This window comes from Anarhichas minor, unplaced genomic scaffold (assembly GCF_050575085.1).
Source record: "Anarhichas minor isolate MPS153535 unplaced genomic scaffold, ASM5057508v1 ptg000042l, whole genome shotgun sequence".
Taxonomy (NCBI): Eukaryota; Metazoa; Chordata; class Actinopteri; order Perciformes; family Anarhichadidae; genus Anarhichas; species Anarhichas minor.
Window position 1 is genome coordinate 11,397,325 of NW_027466488.1, and position 17,549 is coordinate 11,414,873.

General features: G+C 44.2%; 1 protein-coding gene and 2 long non-coding RNA genes across 3 annotated transcripts in view; all 3 read right to left on the bottom strand.

The window, feature by feature from the left end:
- adamts18 (ADAM metallopeptidase with thrombospondin type 1 motif, 18) overlaps positions 1 to 17,549 on the bottom strand; it is a 68,669-nt gene that overhangs the window by 35,026 nt on the left and 16,094 nt on the right. The window contains exons 6-12 of the mRNA XM_076110188.1: positions 15,891 to 15,974; positions 15,632 to 15,791; positions 13,791 to 13,896; positions 12,928 to 13,065; positions 12,674 to 12,827; positions 10,849 to 10,944; positions 9,681 to 9,829 (exon numbers count right to left, since the gene is read on the bottom strand). Coding sequence (XP_075966303.1) covers positions 9,681 to 9,829; positions 10,849 to 10,944; positions 12,674 to 12,827; positions 12,928 to 13,065; positions 13,791 to 13,896; positions 15,632 to 15,791; positions 15,891 to 15,974 — 887 coding nt within the window. The remainder of the gene's footprint in view (positions 1 to 9,680; positions 9,830 to 10,848; positions 10,945 to 12,673; positions 12,828 to 12,927; positions 13,066 to 13,790; positions 13,897 to 15,631; positions 15,792 to 15,890; positions 15,975 to 17,549) is intronic.
- LOC142970038 (uncharacterized) lies at positions 4,580 to 5,138 on the bottom strand. The gene is made up of 2 exons (XR_012959156.1): positions 4,856 to 5,138; positions 4,580 to 4,646 (listed from the first exon to the last, which is right to left on the bottom strand). It is a non-coding gene; the product is annotated as an uncharacterized LOC142970038 (long non-coding RNA).
- Positions 9,073 to 9,512, bottom strand: LOC142970039 (uncharacterized). Its single transcript, XR_012959157.1, has 2 exons — positions 9,349 to 9,512; positions 9,073 to 9,139 (listed from the first exon to the last, which is right to left on the bottom strand). It is a non-coding gene; the product is annotated as an uncharacterized LOC142970039 (long non-coding RNA).

The following is a 17,549-nucleotide window of genomic DNA, read 5'->3' on the forward strand; positions in this document are numbered from 1 at the left end:
AGTCCCCCCCGCCCCCCTTCCCGCCTCTCTCATAACTTCCCAAATAGATCCTTATTCTGCTGCTCTGCAACGGGCCAAGCAAATCCCCTTTACAAGTCCACCGAGAGACTACACCAACCATCGCCCCCTCACCCTACCCCCCCACTCGCTTCAAATGGAGTGTGCAACAAAATGTGCTCCTATCAAAACCAGGTCAAGATTGTGAACCTAATCTCCTAGGCTTGTTGGTGAGGATTAGGTTGACCGCGTTTGATCTGGCAGGTGGTCTTCAAGGAAGTGGAGGGATGGAGAAGATTCATTTTCTGTCTGGGAGCAACTCCGATGGGTCGTCTGTAATAGGCTGAGCCAATAGAACTCTTTTACAAGACTCCCCAAAAGATACATGCTGGACTCATAAAATGGATGAGTTTGTGCAGAATCAAATGAAAGGATTTCTAAGACTGTTCCTGCTGAGTGAAGATGTTATAGTAGGGCGGAGGTGAAAACCTACAAGAAGCTGTCATGTCCATATGGTCAATTTCCAAACATTTTATTAGATTTTGACAAAAATTCGAGACATTGATTCCCATACATTTATAAATCTACACATACTGCAAGTCTGACAATGAACTATATGTTTAAATTGTGTCATTGAGGAATAGCACCCATAGTGTCCAGACAGTTGAGTTTGGGGTTGAAAATTCGGGCTAATCCTTCTTGTTCTGCTCAGATTAAGAGCCCTGCCAAAATAATCGCAGAGATTACTGGGGACAAACACTCTGAGTCAGGGACTAAAACGTGACTCAGTGGTACATGCTGCAGTTGTGATACGGTCTGAGTGTGGTCTGGTGGAAGAATGTGTTGAGGATGGTGACGGAGGGGAAGAGATACCATAACACATACACCAGACTAATTATGTTGTCTTCACATGAGAGGGGTCTGGCAACTAGTTAACCCATTCTATCTTTTTGAAAATGCTATCATGACTTGGCATTGTTGGAATAAATATTCAGCCCTCCCCATCTTTCCATCTATCCCCTTTCTGTCCCACTGACCCCGTAACTCTCCGTTTAGCAGCTCCAACCCATTTGTAAGCAGCTGCTGCTACAAAGCACTCTTTAGTACCACAGGAATGATAAATGAACTTGACAGCTAACCTGGTTTAAAGGACTCTGTGGCCCTTTTTGGTGTGCCAGTTCTGGTGTATAATGTGTATCATATGAGGGCCGGTCTGCCTCTGAACCCTTTTGGTCTTTGATCCCTCACAAGGATTAAGAGACGAGTCGGCTGTGACAGACGGAATATCTACATCAGTGTCTGCCCGGCTGTTAAGTACCGTATTTTCCGCACTATAAAGCGCACCGGATTATAAGGCGCACCTTCAATGAATGGCCTATTTTAGAACTGTTTTTATATATAGGGCGCACCGGATTATAAGGCGCATAGAATAGAAGCTACTACAGTCGAGTAGTAGCTTCTGGGCGAGTACGGCATCCAACATGCCCGGCTCCCTCTCGTCATTATCCGAGTCAGTGTCGCTGCTATTGCCTGGCAGTTCAGTGATTATTCCTGCCTTCGTGAAAGCTCGGACCACAGTTGAGACTGATATATCAGCCCAGGCATCCACGATCCATTGGCAAATAGTGGCATAAGTCGCTCGGCGCTGTCTCTTGGTGAACGTGTGTTCGCCTTCTGTCATCCACTGCTCCCACGCAGCTCGCAGTCTAGCTTTGAACAGCCTGTTGACACCAATATCTAGCGGCTGGAGTTCTTTAGTTAATCCACCCGGAATGACGGCAAGCTCCGAATTAGTTTTCTTCACTTGTTTTTTGACACCATCGGTGATATGGGCGCTCATGGAGTCGTAAATCAATAGGGACGGAGCTGTGTGGAAAAAGCCACCCGGTCTCTTGACGTTTGATCCATATATAAAGCGCTCCGGATTACAAGGCGCACTGTCGTTTTTTGAGAAAATTAAAGGCTTTTAAGTGCGCCTTATAGTGCGGAAAATACGGTAAGCAGTGACGAAACACAGTAAAAACCATTTTAACATTTCAAATAGCTGAAACACTGAACGAGTTGAGGTCATAGTTGGCAGTCAATTTACAATTACTGAAAAAAGTTGAAATGGTAGTTAAAATGGAAGTGATCAAGAAGTTCAACATCCAGTTTAAGTGTAAGTGCTTAAATGGTGCAGAATCTGGGCACAAAGTCAGGCGCAATGGCCAAATGGGTTGTATTTAGTCTCGTAATTGATAACAGGTGTGTTTTGGGCATTGTCCATTGACGGGAGGGGGCCCTGAATCCGGAGGCTGCATAACGCACTGGCTTGCAGTTAGGGCTCAAAACACAGCCGTTTAGGGGGAGAGGGCAGGCAAACTTTGAAGTAGCCTCACATTTAAACTCTCACACCAACCCAGTATCACACACACAGAGGGATGAGGAGGGGAGACGCGGAGTTCAGACTGAGGTGTGTGTGCACCTTCCACACGAGGCATAAAAAAGCACTCGTGGACTCTTTATGACACATACTGTTGTAAATACTTGTATGGGGGAAGCCTCCTAGTGTGTGACAGAGGAATTTGTTTTTCCCTTCACATAAATAAAAACATTTAGTGCATTGAAATTGCGCGAAGTGCAGGAAATTAAATGTTTGACACAATATTTTTTTGTTTTGAACTTGGATGTAGGAACATCTTTCTCTCTGAATAATGTCTCCTTTAAATATGCGCCATAGACTTAAGACCAGGTTTTTATTGGTCAATGGCACAATCGCTTTCTGCTGCCTTAAGATAGCAATGCGCCAACAATGCGCCTGACCACGCTTCATTTTAACAGAAAGGCGCAGGTACATTTGCTACTTACACAAAGTGGGAGCCGGTAGTTGAAATGTCAATTGAAGAGTTAAAGATCAAAGCAGTTGAAATGTAAGTTGAGGAGTTTGAGATAAATGCAGTTGAAGTGAACTAATTCATTTTAAAATAAAGGATGACTATTGAAGAGCATTATATTGTTCAGGTGTGTTTGATTGACAACCATAGAGGCTGTGTAAATGGCTGTGTTAGATGAAAAGAGGATGGTATGAAGTCATTCTGATATTCAGGTCACATGTGCAGACTCTTCTTGGTTGAAATACAATATGCAGGGCCAGCAGTAATTAAGAGGGCCACTGTGTCCCACTTAAACACAGAGAAACACATAGGATTGGATGTGACATGCCACTATGATCCAACCTGCTATGACTAATTCCGAAATGATTGGACTCATGAACAGTACAAACCAAACAGCAGATTTTGTGTGATGAATTATGAGATGAATCCACCAATCAAGGTGGTGCAGTGGCCTTGGATGTTATGCATCAGTCATAATCCTCATAATCCTTGTAAGTGTGGATGTGTGTGCTCATGCATGAATACGAGTTCTGCGTTGGTGGCAATGCTGTTTCTTTTAATTGTTGAAGAGCAACAGGTTGCTCCATTATGGAGTGAAACATTTGTCCTCAAACAGCATGAAATTCGCTTCACATTAGCTGAGCCGAATTCTCGCTAGTTATAGGAATCAATTCATCTTCAGTTTTTAAATATTAAATATCAGGAGTGCTTCAAATTCTCTTGACAGCTCGCTAGAAACACAAATATAAAAACAGAGGGGTTGTCTAGGAATTTGTGTTGACGTTGTTTCCTGTTGATCGGCCATGGCTCCCACAGGTGAAAATAAAATCACAGTTAACTGGTTTCCCCATCCCCATCATGACTCTTCCTGAGTTACAGTACAGGGGAAATTACCAGTATAAACACACATTTTTCAAGGAAAACAACAACATAATGTCAGTATGCTCTGTAAGACTATTGATTACACATACCACACAGAAAAAGGCAGGAGGGGCTGAAATGGCATTAATGATCTGGAAATGAATCCATTCTCTAAATATCCTATTGCAGACATCCTCAGATTTAAAGGGCCAGTGTTGTCGGTGCTGGCTGGCTTCTGCAGACAATGACAATCAATCAACTGTGCATAGCATTGTGACAGAAAAAATGTAAATTTCATATTTCTAATAAATCTAGAGATCGGTTATATGAAAGTGAAATAGAGGCTAAAAACATCCAATAAATCTCCAGATTGTTCTGATGGATAACAACAAGGGATTTAGGAAACAACAGTAAAACTGAGGATCGCTTTTGCTAACAAAGAGATATGCACTGTGGGATCTGGGTCTGCAGAATTATGTTTGTGTGAGTGAGCAGCAAAAGGGGACATTTCAGAGAAAAAGAGCATGATGTTAGGAGGAGCACGGGGAGACATAGTCTGTCTGTCTGTCTGGACTGTCAGCCTGACTGATGAGAGCCGTTATCTGGTACTTGTATGTATGTATGTGTGTGTGCGTGTGGGTGTGCATGTACAGTGTGTGTGTTTGCATGTCTGTGCTGACAGCTACCTGGCAGACAGCGCTTTCAGGTGTTCAGAAAGGAAGGATTTTGGGACATGAGGCTTTCAAGAATTGCTTTTGGGCCCTGTACTGCTCTCCTTGTGTGTGTGTAACTTGGTACACAATTCAGCAGTAAGCCAAACTCCATCCAAATGAATACGGGAGTCAGGATGTAGCTTCCAAGCTCCAGATGCTTTATTGTGCAGCATCGACGTACACGAATTAAATAAGAGTAAAACTAAAACAAACAGAAGGACACAATGAGCAATATGCATATGAATTACACACTACAAATTTACCTTTATGCATCTCCTACGCTTCTGTAGCAGTCAAACGTATAGTGTAACAACAACTGGCTACAGATACAAAATTAACCTTTACAAATATACTTAAGAAGAAAGTATTACTAAAATACTATTCTGTGGTCTGTGCTAAACAAATACTTACAGACTATGCTTTCGAAGGCGTAAACACATGATGGATGGCAGCGGATGATTTTCTGAGACCATCTACCTAAAACTACCGCATGTGGCGAACTTCCTGTTCCATGTCAGAGTGCATGTCAAAATAAATGCAAATTAACAACACAACCTAAAGGGCCCAGGAGGGGGCGCCAATTCCCCAGTCCTGAGGGCAGAACACTCCCCGCTTGGTATCTGTAAAGATGCCATATATAGGTACTAAACAGGATAACAATAGAAAAGTCTCAGTCCTACTTCTTCAGAAGAAGAATAATCTCAGACACAGGTCTGAGGAATGTCTTGCTTGATCCCTGCTTGGTCACTTTGAGTTCTACCTTGCGGACTCTTCCATCATCACTGGGAAAGGTGCTCATAACAAGTGCCATAAGCCAGTCATTACGGGGTGCCTTGCTGTCCTTCAGTAGAACAATGTCACCCTTTTCGACGTTTGGGCATGACTCTAGCCATTTGCGATGAACTTGCGATGTCTGCAGATATTCTTGCTTCCAGCGAGTCCAAAACTGGTTGGCTAAGCTTTGGACTTGACGCCACTGTTGTTTGTAGACATCCTTCTCTGTGAACTTTCCAGGTGGAGGTGGTACACTCTGCTTCTGAGTCAAGGTCTTTGATGTCCACTGCATGATCTTCTGCTGGAAACGCTGTCAGGACATCCATGCTGTTGGATGTAATCTTATGCAACCTCAAGTTTGACTCAGCGAGCGAGGCTTGTGTCCTCTTCAGCAGGCTAATTGCTTCCTTTTCAGTTGGCAAAGAAATTAGTCCGTCATCGACATAGAACTCGCGTTCTACGTAGCGTCTGGTGTCTGGACCATGTTGCTCTTCTCCCTTCACAGCAGCTCTTCTGAGGCCGTAAGTGGCTACAGCTGGTGAGGGGCTGTTGCCGAATACATGGACCCTCATACGGTACTCTACCACATCCTTGCTCGGGTCATTGTCACGATACCAGAGAAATCGCAGGTAGTCCCGATGATCCTCTCTCACAACGAAACAATGGAACATCTGTTGAATGTCTGCAGTCTCCTTCCTGAAGCGAATCAGGACCCCCAAGAGACTGTTATTCAGGTCTGGTCCAGTGAGCAGGACGTTGTTCAGAGAGATGCCATTGTATTGTGCACTGGAGTCAAAAACCACTCTGATCTGGTCGGGCTTTCTGGGGTGATAGACTCCAAAGGTAGGTAAATACCAGCACTCTTTTCCCTTGTACAGTGGAGGTGCCGGCTCTGCATGGTTGTTGTCGAATACCCTCTGCATGAAGGCAAAATACTGGTCTTTCATTTTCGGTCTAGGGTGCGCCGTAGAGAACAGAGGCGGCTGACGGCTTGCCCCCGATTGCCTGGCAGAGGTGGCCTTGGAGACTTGAAGGGGAGGCGCGACCCAGCTGTTTGAGTCATCCTGAAAAACCTCTCTGCCCATTGCCTTTAAGAAGTATTCATCCTCAAAGGAATGTTCACGTTTGTCATCGTCCATAGTTCTCCTGAAGACAGCGTGGCCAAGGGAGTCTTCCTCTGTTCTATTATTCCAGAGATCTTGAGAGAGACCATGTGGTGAGCTGGAACTGAACTTATCTTTGAAATGGATGTGACTTGTACATGGCTTAAACAGTGAAGGTCTTCCATTTTCTAAGATATTTGTCTTAAAGCTGTGAACAGTGGGCTTATGAACGTTTCCTAAGCACACATCACCAACTAAGACCCACCCTAGGTCCAGCTTCTGAGCAAAGGGTGTATTGCCGGGGCCGTTGATCTGCTGTCTCACTTTATGGGCTCTAAGAACGTCTCTGCCCAGCAAAAGGAGGATGTGGGCTTTATGATCTAGAGCTGGGATCACGGCAGCAAGACTCTTGAGGTGCAGGTGATGTAGAGCAGCCTCAGGTGTTGGGATCTCTTCTCGATTGTCTGGGATGTCATTGCATTCGATCAGTGTCGGCAGTGTAAGGCTGATTCCACCGTTCAGTGCTTCAATCTGATAGCCGGTTGCTTTTCTGCCTGAACTCTCTTTCGTACCAGCACATGTCTTCAAAGTGTAGGGTAGTGCATCCCCTTGGATATCAAACAGATCAAAAAACTCCGATCTGGCTAAGGACCTGTTGCTCTGATCATCGAGCATAGCATACATTTTGAAAGCATTCTCAGGGCGTCCGTCGGGATACACTTTGACGAGGCATATCTTAGAACAGGACTTTGCCGTAAAGTTGTTGCCACAAACCTCAGTACATAGAGAGTTCACAGCAGGTGTTGATGAAGTACGCTCTTCTTCCTCCTCTCTGCCGTGTTCTGTTTCGCTCTCCCCGCCATCTTCTGATGGGGAGCGTAAGGTCCTGGTAGCCCACGGAGGTGGTCCAGGATGTAGAGCTGTATGATGACGTTCACTGTTGCACTCGTCACACTTTAATGTGGTTTTGCAGTTTCGAGCGAGATGCGAAGATGATGAGCAGCACTTGAAGCAGATCCCCTGCTCCTTCAGGTAGGCTTTCCGTTCTTCGATGGTTTTCAGTCTGAAGCCACGGCAGTTCCTCAGTGGGTGGGGCTTGTTATGGATCGGGCAGTGTTTAGCTACATCTTCTTTAAATACTGTCTCGTTCTGAGCTGCAACAGGGGAGACATTAGTCTTATGCACTGACACTGGAGTTTTAAAGTTAATGTGCTTAAAGAATGTTTTCTCTCTTTGAGGGGAGCTGTTGCTAGGGAGTGCAAAGCTGGGGTCATTTCTGATTTTGGCTTCATGACAGATGAAATGGGTGAAGAAAGAAAAAGGGGGATAAGAGACATGATGCTCCTCCTTAAACTTTGATCCTTGCGAAATCCATTTCTCCTGTAACCCGTATGGCAGCTTTTCCACAATGGGTCCGACGCCACGGGCGGTGTCCAGGTATGTCAAGCCTGGTAGATAACCATCTTCCTTTGCTGCAAGTAGCTCCATTAAAAGATCCCCTAATTCTCTTAATTTGTAGTATTCTTTACTTGATATCTTAGGAAAGCTGTCAAGCTTCTTAAAAAGGGCACTTTCTATGACCTCTGGGGAGCTGTAACATTCTTCGAGCCTGTCCCAGGCCTTTTTGAGAGCTTCTTCTGGTTTGCTTATATGAACTGCCCTCAAACGCCGGACATGTTCGGAGGACTCCTTGCCAAGCCATTTCAACAGCAAGTCCAACTCTTCACTAGTAGTAAGATCCAAGTCTCTTATTGTGTTGAGGAAAGATGACCTCCATGCTCTATAAGTTTCTGGGCGGTCATCAAAGTGTGACAGACTGGTGCTCACAAGCTCTTTGCGTGCCAGATACTTTGCCATGTCCATCGTAACAGAGGACTCTGGGTGGTGTACATGTGAACCACCTGCAGACTGAGGTGCATTATAATTTGGCTGTTGATGCAAAACATCACTGACTGGTCTTTGCAGTAATTGCTCTGTTGTAGATTGACCAGGATTTCTATTGTGTTGCTGGAACAATGAGTGGGGCTTCTGTGAGATCTGGCGTTGGGCACGTGGGGAGGTACAGGCATCAACGACAACATACAGGTTGTCCTCTTCCTTGAAAGCATTCTTAGACTGTTCAGAAGGAAGCCAAGTGGGATTATTTGGTTGTTGTTCATGTGGCAAGTTTAAGAATGACTCAGACTGATGGCTAAAATGACTGGCTTGGTCCCTGATGTAATCACTCACACGTTGATGTGTGCCTTTTACTATTGCTGTGTGGCTTTTTCTGCTACGAAGCTCATCACCCTCAAACTCTGCAGCTGACTCCAATACCTCTGCCTGGGCAATAGCAGCTGCAGCCTCCTTTTCAAGATGCAGGGCTTCCAGATTAGCCTCTAGTCTAGCTTTGTCAACTTTCATGGCGATTTCCCTCTCTGAAAATGTAGCCCGTGCTCGCGCAGCCTCTGCTCTCGCTCTTGCTTGTGCTGCTGCAGCACCAACAGATGATCTAGAAGATCTTGATGAACCAGAATGTTTGGAATTGCGGACAGATCCTCCATCTTGCAAGCTCTGCGTTTCCTCTTGTGTAGCAGCTTTCAGATGCTTTTCATCCATAATGGTTGTTACTCACTGCGTTCCGTTGTTGTAGAGTTGTTTAGCCAGCTGCGTATCAGTCTTTTTACTGTACTGCTCTCCTTGTGTGTGTGTAACTTGGTACACAATTCAGCAGTAAGCCAAACTCCATCCAAATGAATACGGGAGTCAGGATGTAGCTTCCAAGCTCCAGATGCTTTATTGTGCAGCATCGACGTACACGAATTAAATAAGAGTAAAACTAAAACAAACAGAAGGACACAATGAGCAATATGCATATGAATTACACACTACAAATTTACCTTTATGCATCTCCTACGCTTCTGTAGCAGTCAAACGTATAGTGTAACAACAACTGGCTACAGATACAAAATTAACCTTTACAAATATACTTAAGAAGAAAGTATTACTAAAATACTATTCTGTGGTCTGTGCTAAACAAATACTTACAGACTATGCTTTCGAAGGCGTAAACACATGATGGATGGCAGCGGATGATTTTCTGAGACCATCTACCTAAAACTACCGCATGTGGCGAACTTCCTGTTCCATGTCAGAGTGCATGTCAAAATAAATGCAAATTAACAACACAACCTAAAGGGCCCAGGAGGGGGCGCCAATTCCCCAGTCCTGAGGGCAGAACAGGCCCAAACTCAGTTTTTTCATTGTAGAAGCAGCTACATGACAACATGAATCACTTTGTCATCTGTTTGGCTCGTTGATAGCATTGAAAATGAGTCGATGAATCAGATGATCGTGTGAGTGTGTGCAAGCGTGGATACCTTGGGCTCGAGCAAGAGCGCTCCCTGTACATGACCCCTCCTCCACAGGTCCTGGAGCAGTCAGACCACTGAGACCAGGCCGACCACTGGCCGTGGACCGCCCTGGGACCGTGCTCCCCGTATTTAACACACTGACCCCTCCGGCACCACTGGAGAAAAAGGAGAGATAAGGGAACGAATGATGAGGAAAAAGACGCACAGAAGTAGCTCTCTTATCAGAACTTGAGAGTCGGCCCGGGCCTCTTGCCTGAGTTTCCTGGTTTGGACAAATGCCCGGCACCACACCTGGACACCCACACTCTCTAGCTACAGCCAAAACACACACACACACATGCACCACACCCGGGTCGATCCAAGCACAACACTGCACTCACACACATCACCACCTCTCCGTCTCTCTAAATATCATCTTTGGATCATGTGAAGAGGTACGGCCGTTCTCCGTCCAGCTGGGAGACGCAAACATGCTTCTGCAGGTACATGCAGGCACACGAGCCGTCTGCGCTACCTTTTTAAGCCAAGATTTACTTTGGCTCAAGGAAAGTTTGAATACTTTAACTTAAAAGGATGATTGCAATTCATCACAGCTTGGCTGTTATACTCACAGCCATTATTTCTAACAGTTATTATAACATTACACTCACTGAAGTAGTTACAGCGATCTGGGAACACCATGACATCTCGACAACAAAGGCTGATTTATCTAAGCCACCGAAATGTCGGTAATAATCTGCCATTACACAGGAACTGTGTTTGGACTCACAGCTGCAACAAGCACATCACATCAAAGTTAGTAAGTCGATCTGTAAACTGTGATGAATCAATTCAACCCATAGTTTGAAAGTAAATTTAAGGTTTGCCCTCAATTTCTCTCACATAAATATTATTAACTCGGAATTAGTTTGAAGCAATAGTTAAGTATTTGGGGAAAGAGTTAAATGAATTGATACTGTGCGATATTGTAAGTGGGAAGTAAATAAAAAATGTAATAAAAAGGGTACTTTTCATGTTTTATCCAGCGTAGGGGCATCCAAGAGTGTGCTGAATCTCATTTTCTCCTGTGTTTCAAAGAAGACACTCCATATATACAGTCCATGTTGGACCGTATAAATATATGACCTGTGAACTTTCTTCATTTCTGTACGCACCCTATGCACTATTTCCTCACCATGTCAGGTCCACAGCTGGTGCCTTCTGCAGCAGGCATGTACTTGGTCTCGCACCGGTGCCCCGTGCGATGACACCACAGCGACTTGCAGATGTCCTGTCAAACAAGCCAAAAACACAAAAACACACACACACACACACACACACAGTATGAGGTGTCTATCAGATACGGTCTTATTTTACCATCATCGGTTTTCTTTCTGCCCGTACACTGACAGCCTTTTGGCATCGTCTTCCTCCCCTCTCTCCTCTTCTTTGACCCGCCAGCACCTGCTTCCTGCCAGGACCACCATCACGCTGGTCAATAAGCCCCCGCCGGGGATAAGCTTCTCCACAAAGCCTTGGTGTCAAATCGAATCACTGTACTTCTTTAATGAAACGGGCTATAATTGCATGTGTCATCTGACCCAACAATACGGAGACAGAGCGAGCGAGTGAGCACAGAGGGAGAGCCTGGGTCGAAAGACAGGCGGCAGAGTCTGGCAACCCGCCCAACTGCAACTGACAACAAGAGAGAACCCAGAAAGGAGGGAGCAGGAGAGGCCGCTCCGGTGTGTGTTTGAGTCTTTGTCCTCATTCTCTGACGCCGAGCAGGTGATTGACAGCCATACCAGCATGCTGAAAATCATTCTACATGAGCCTAGCAGGGACAAAAAAAACAACTGTGAAAGGCAGCCCTAAATCTGCTAATCAGCGTGTAGGTTAATTTACCACCCACTGACTTGTACCCAAATGCAGATGTAGTATTTAATCTTCTGTGAGGGAAACAGAGCAGGGATTTGGAGAGATCGTGAATAGCCAAGGCGATGAAGTGCGTGCTAATCCGCCATATATACGATTTGGCCAAGTCGATTTCCCAGCAATTACAGCCCTGGAGAGGATAAACACCAGTGAATGCACCCAACATAAAGGCTCATACCACAAGGCTTCGGAGGGGTGGGGGTAAGGGGCTGAGGATTCCCATTCAGTTTGTAGAATGCATTTATAAAGGTGGGTCAAATGTGGGGGGTTCGGGGGTTGTTGTGCAAAGATCATGCTAATTAATAAAGTGCCAATTAAGCACTGCACCATTAGCGCTGCAAAGCAGACAATTGCAGCCCCTGTGTGATCCGGGTGCTCCATCTCATGCCGGAGGCTCATCTAGTGAGTCTTAGTTTAGGCAAAGGGACACATGAATGATGCTTGATTGAGGAATGTTGGGCTCCACGTAAAACCAGGACGATTCACATATACTGCTATAGATTTGGTTCAGCACAATTCAGGTTTAGTTTAATGATCCGCTTTTAGGAATCATCCGTCTTCTTTTCCTTCCTCTTCTTACTTTGGTGTATAGTGTCTTTGTTGGATCGTATAACATGCGGCCAAACTTTCTCAAAAAGGAGACTTACCATAGATCGTGTCTAGAGAGCACCCCGGTTAAAACCTGAAAAAACGTATTCTTTGGAAACAGCAGCAGAAAATGTCCAACATATCATCACCTTTTCAGTTGATATGGTTGATTGATTGTCATTAAACAGTTGCCATTTGACATGTCCAGCAGGTATGGAGCAACACGAGGATTTTGAGTTTTTTGGCAGTTTGAATATTTGTGAATGTAAGTCCATTATTCTTATTTTGTTGAACTCCTGAGAAAAACATCTGGCTTTAGATTCCAAATGCTCCACTTTGATCACCAGCCAGTCTGTAACTTTGATATTTGATGCTGGGGAGGCAGCACATTTTTATTTCGCATTTTTGCTGAAAAGAAATTTCGTGCTGCAGGGGAAAACATCCCTGATCAGTGAGAGTGAACCAATAGCAGACTATAGCCGCCATGAAGATCTCACCTTGACAAAATCAAGGCTGCACAGTTTGGCCTTGGAACCAAACTGCCACTTGCACTGCGTGTCTGCGTTGTACAGCTGCCCGGGAAGCTGTTCAGGGTACTTGTACTGACCAATCTGCTTGGGCTCGTCCACCAGACAGGATGCCTGGGCTGTTCTGGTGAACACAGCAAACCAATCGTGTCGGTCAGGGAGAAAGCAACGGGACTAGCAAAGTTGAAAGTGCTTGTGCACTTGCACGAGGCAATGAGACCTACCCAAGGAAGCGGCTGAGGTACTGCCGACTGCAGGTGGACCAGAAGAAGACCCCGTTGTTTCCAGCCAGAGTTGGAGACATAATGTTGCCTTCTGTCTTGCGACAAGGGTTCCCCTCGCCATCATGGATCATCCCAAAACTAGATAACCAAAAAAAAAAAAAGAACCACGTAACTTTATAGTTTATAAAAAAGACATGTAGTGCAAGTCCCTTAATGAGTAGAAGTTTGGGCTTCCAAGAAAAAGAACATGACGGTTATTCTTCAACTGATCGAGCTGATGTCATTGTTTACTCACAGGATATAGTAAAATAAAGATATCGCTCGTTGCAGTCATCAGAAAATCACACATGCTTGCTGAGACTTACTTACTCATTCTTCACTGCGACATGTTTAGCACTTACCTCTTTGTTCATTCATCTGCCATGAACAGTTTTAAGCCTTGAGTCATCGTGTTTCTGGACAAGCTGACCAAATTCACCAGGATATTGCATCTTATAGATATTCTGACATATTGTAGCGTTGTCGTTTTAGCCCAACATGAAATCGACAGCCTTCTATCTCAATGGAAATGTATGGAAACACTGAGTCATGTGGCCAGAGGCAGTTTCCATTATTCTCTCATGAAGTGTCATGGAGTGGATGAGGTAGTGCTCTTACGTAATGCTCCTATTTCAGAGAATATTTGTTTCTTTAAATTAGACCGCATTTAATTTATTAAATATATATTCATTACAACTACTCACAGCACAGAGATGACACCACGGTCTGACATAGTTTCATCTGGTTTTGTCTGTGTGGTCTCATGTGGTGTATGGAAACAAAAATAAGATAGTTAAGATAGCTGCAGATTTTGTCAAACATACTTGTGTCCAGATTCGTGAGCGATGGTGAAGGCCAAGCCCAGTCCCGTATCCTCATTGATGGTACAACTCCTGTACTTGCTGCACATTCCACTGATGGGGGCAAAACCTGCATTGAGAAAGTAAGAGGGAGAGGGAAAAGGTGTTAGGATTATGAGATACTAAGGCCCTGTCTATACGTATACAGAAAAAATAAAATGATGTCCACACAACATTCGTTTTACCAAATATCTCCAACCACACTAGAATGCAAAAATGGCCTTTCAGGAACAGTCTCCTGCCAAGGAAGACTCTGAGAAGGTTGGGAAATGGGCACGCGCTAATTGGAAAAGATGACTTCCTCGTTTACCAAACACTCCGTTTTTACATGTCCACACAGGTACAAAGTAACGCCTTAGAAGGCGTTTTCAAAAATATCTGTTTCAGTAACTTAAAACATGTGGACGAGAAGCCAAAAGGTAGAGGAAAAGAATATCTGTATACGTGTAGACAGGAATTTGGCTATTACGGACGGCATAAAAAGCTGAAGGGTAAGAAAATCAAATATCCAACCATAAAATCCTTTTGGCTTTTTTCCTTTGGTGTAACTGAGCACATTGTTTCCGTTAGAATGTCTGACAGATTTGGCAGACAACAAACATCTGACATATTTGCATATTGCGTACATAAATGCATGGTGGAGGCTTTCACACCAGCTGCAACCTCACAAGCCCGGGCCAACTGGACTTAAGTTTGTTCCTAGACTTTGATAGCCGCTCGGTTTAGAGGACTACTGCTGATGGTGGACCAGACCACATTAGGGAATAAGATAAGCGATCCTAGATGTGGGATTTACTGGAACAGACAAGCTGATGAAAATATTCTTACTGTCTTCTCTGGCAGAGGTTTCTCCTAATGGACCCAAAGATATAAGAACATGTATAGTAAAAACATCAATATATGGTTGATGAATATGAATTAAATAGCCAGATGTATAACTTTAACATCATACAGTTAATAAATAATTCTAATCATGAGTCACCTTTCACCTTTTCTTTTTTTTAACCTCATGCAGTTAATAACTTACGGTGCTGCCCTGAGATTACTAACAATTAGTGGTGTGAAAGCAATATGATTATGGTATTAGTCAAGCTTAGCTGGCTGCGTTGATGTTGTTCCAGCTGCCTTTTGTTCCTACACGCGTTAAGATTTATGGATAAACTGAACATAAGCTCATCCTAAAGTGCAACACTGGTCACTTCACCCATGGTGAGGCATCATTCTTGGTCAACATTTGTTTCTTTGTTCAACTTAGCTTATCCAGACCTTGGTGTTTGACACGTATGGTTGTTTTTCACACAGATTTGAAGGACTACCATGGCAGGATACTTTTTAAGCTCTTTTCCTCTTAATTGACAGTTAATCAAGGTGATGTTTGCATTTCTGGCCGAGGACCTTTGTTGCATGTTACGCCCCCTTTCATGTTTCTTGTCTGCATCTCCACTGTCACTATCTAAAATCACGCATGCTTGGGTTTATGTCAGTGTTTGAACACACCCAGTAAAATGTAGCTTTTGGTCACAGTGATAAATCTTCAATCTCCTCTGCTTGCACCTGTCTTCCATTACTCCTTGGTGTAATGTCTACACCCACAGTATCACCTCTTCCCCTGTCTACATGCCCAAAATTACAACATAACTCATGCAAGGGATTGTGGGATGTTGTCACCGCAAGACAGCTGACGACCGTCGAAGACAGCTCCCACATCTCACAGAACTCTGTCATTATACTCCATTCTGTCAACTGATGCTTCCCACTTGGCTAAAGAAGTAGGATGTTTGGCTTGTTATGGTGAGCTATCTTACCCAGGGTGTCACAGGGCTCATTCTTCCAGGAACAGATGTCCAATCCAGTGAGGAGAACAGCGTGGTCGTGCCGTTTACCACCTTTCCCCACCAGACCTGACTGCCACTGACAGAAACTGTTGAGGGACTGGTAAGCATGGTGATTGATGGTTAAGCCCAGCTGGAAAACACAGATACAGAGCAAGAGTGAATTCATCATTCGCCAGTAATAAGTGCAAAACAACACATTTTGGCAGAATTATAGTATGAATCAGCTCACCGGGTCCTGTTCCAGTAGCAACAAGCTGACCACCACAATGTTGATGTCCGACCCAATGGTGCCATCTTTGAAAAGGCTGGAGACCTGCAAAGGAGTAGAACTAAATCTAATATTCATGGTTTTCTAATTGTCCTGTGCGCTCATCTTATTATCAGAAATACAGTATAATGTTTAGCCATAAGTAAGATGTATGCACTGCTCTTATCTGGGTTAGCTTACAGGTAGAACAGCAGACTTCCTATATCATGAAAATGTCTTGCACTGCAAATATGGAGGGTAAAGGTCAAACTTTACATTTTTGAAGACAGAGTGAAGACATCCGGAGGCTACTTTTAAGCAGTCCTGCTTGTTTGTCTGCTAGACAATGGTTAATGGTAAACAATATCTGTCCTCAGAAATTTAGCAAAACTCTCTTCAGCAAAAAGAAAAATGCAGTAATGCTAGCTGATCAACCTTGCCTGTTTCCTTCTTCTTTCACATTCAATTCAATTTTCACAAATTGTGATTTGAACAATAAAATGTTTCAAATGATAGCACAAACAAACTTGAAACAGTTATGCTTACTTCTCCCCAGATTTGACATTTCATCCATGAGGAATATTCATTAAAATGTAACTTCAAGCTAATCCGATTTTTTAAAACATATTTTAAGCTAGCTGATGCAACGTTTACTATGCTACGTTTACGGCATTTTTTTTGGCAACATTTAACGATTAGAATGTGACAGAGTTAAAATTTAGCGCAACAATAGCACAAATAGAGCGGGTTTACAAAGTCACCCAACAGACTCGGTAATGTTAACATTTGATGACATTAGTCACTCTAAACTGCTGCAGACCAGTTATAGCAATAGCAGCAAAACATTTCAGTGCATTGAATATAGCCTAAGGCTGCATTCACACCAAACGCAAATTCATCGCGCTGCATATTCGCGTCATTCGTGCCGGCGGTCTCGCCGGGGACTATTTGTGTTCATTCGCGTGAATCGCGCGAATCGCGCTGGACGCGTCGGAGAGGGGGCGTGGTTTATCGCCCTGAAAGCCGTTCAACTGTCCGCCATTAACCATGGAAAAAATAACCTATTTCTGCTTAGTACGTGTTGTGGAAGTCACAGATATCGCAGGAAACTAAACGCCGTCATGTCTGGGTTCATAACATAGTATCGAGGTGTATTCACTGTGTCTAGCAAGCCACATGTCGCTGTTTACTATAGCTGTATGAACACAAAATAAACTGATTTGGCTATGATTTAACGGCAATAAACTGACAAAAAGGGACTCCGAAATAGCTACTACAAAATGATGCCGATTTGTACTTGTGTTCTCCGATAAAAAGGGACTCCGAAATAACTACGTAATGATGCCGATTTGATCGTAGAGCTCTGGCTGAACACAGACGGCTACAGTATTTATTTCCTGATTCAACAACGGCAGGACGTCAGTGATGACAGGAGGAGCATCTCAACGCTGATAGGCTATCGCGCTGGGGCGTAACGCGAATATTTAGCAGAAGTTGAAAAATTTCAACTCACGTGTTTGGGGCGATTTGGCGTTTGACGCGAATTCGGGCAAATCGCGCCGCAAATTCGCGTCAATCGCGCCGCGCCATCGCAAATTCGCGCCGCGCCAGTCTCAGCGCGTCTGTGCATAGACTTTGTAT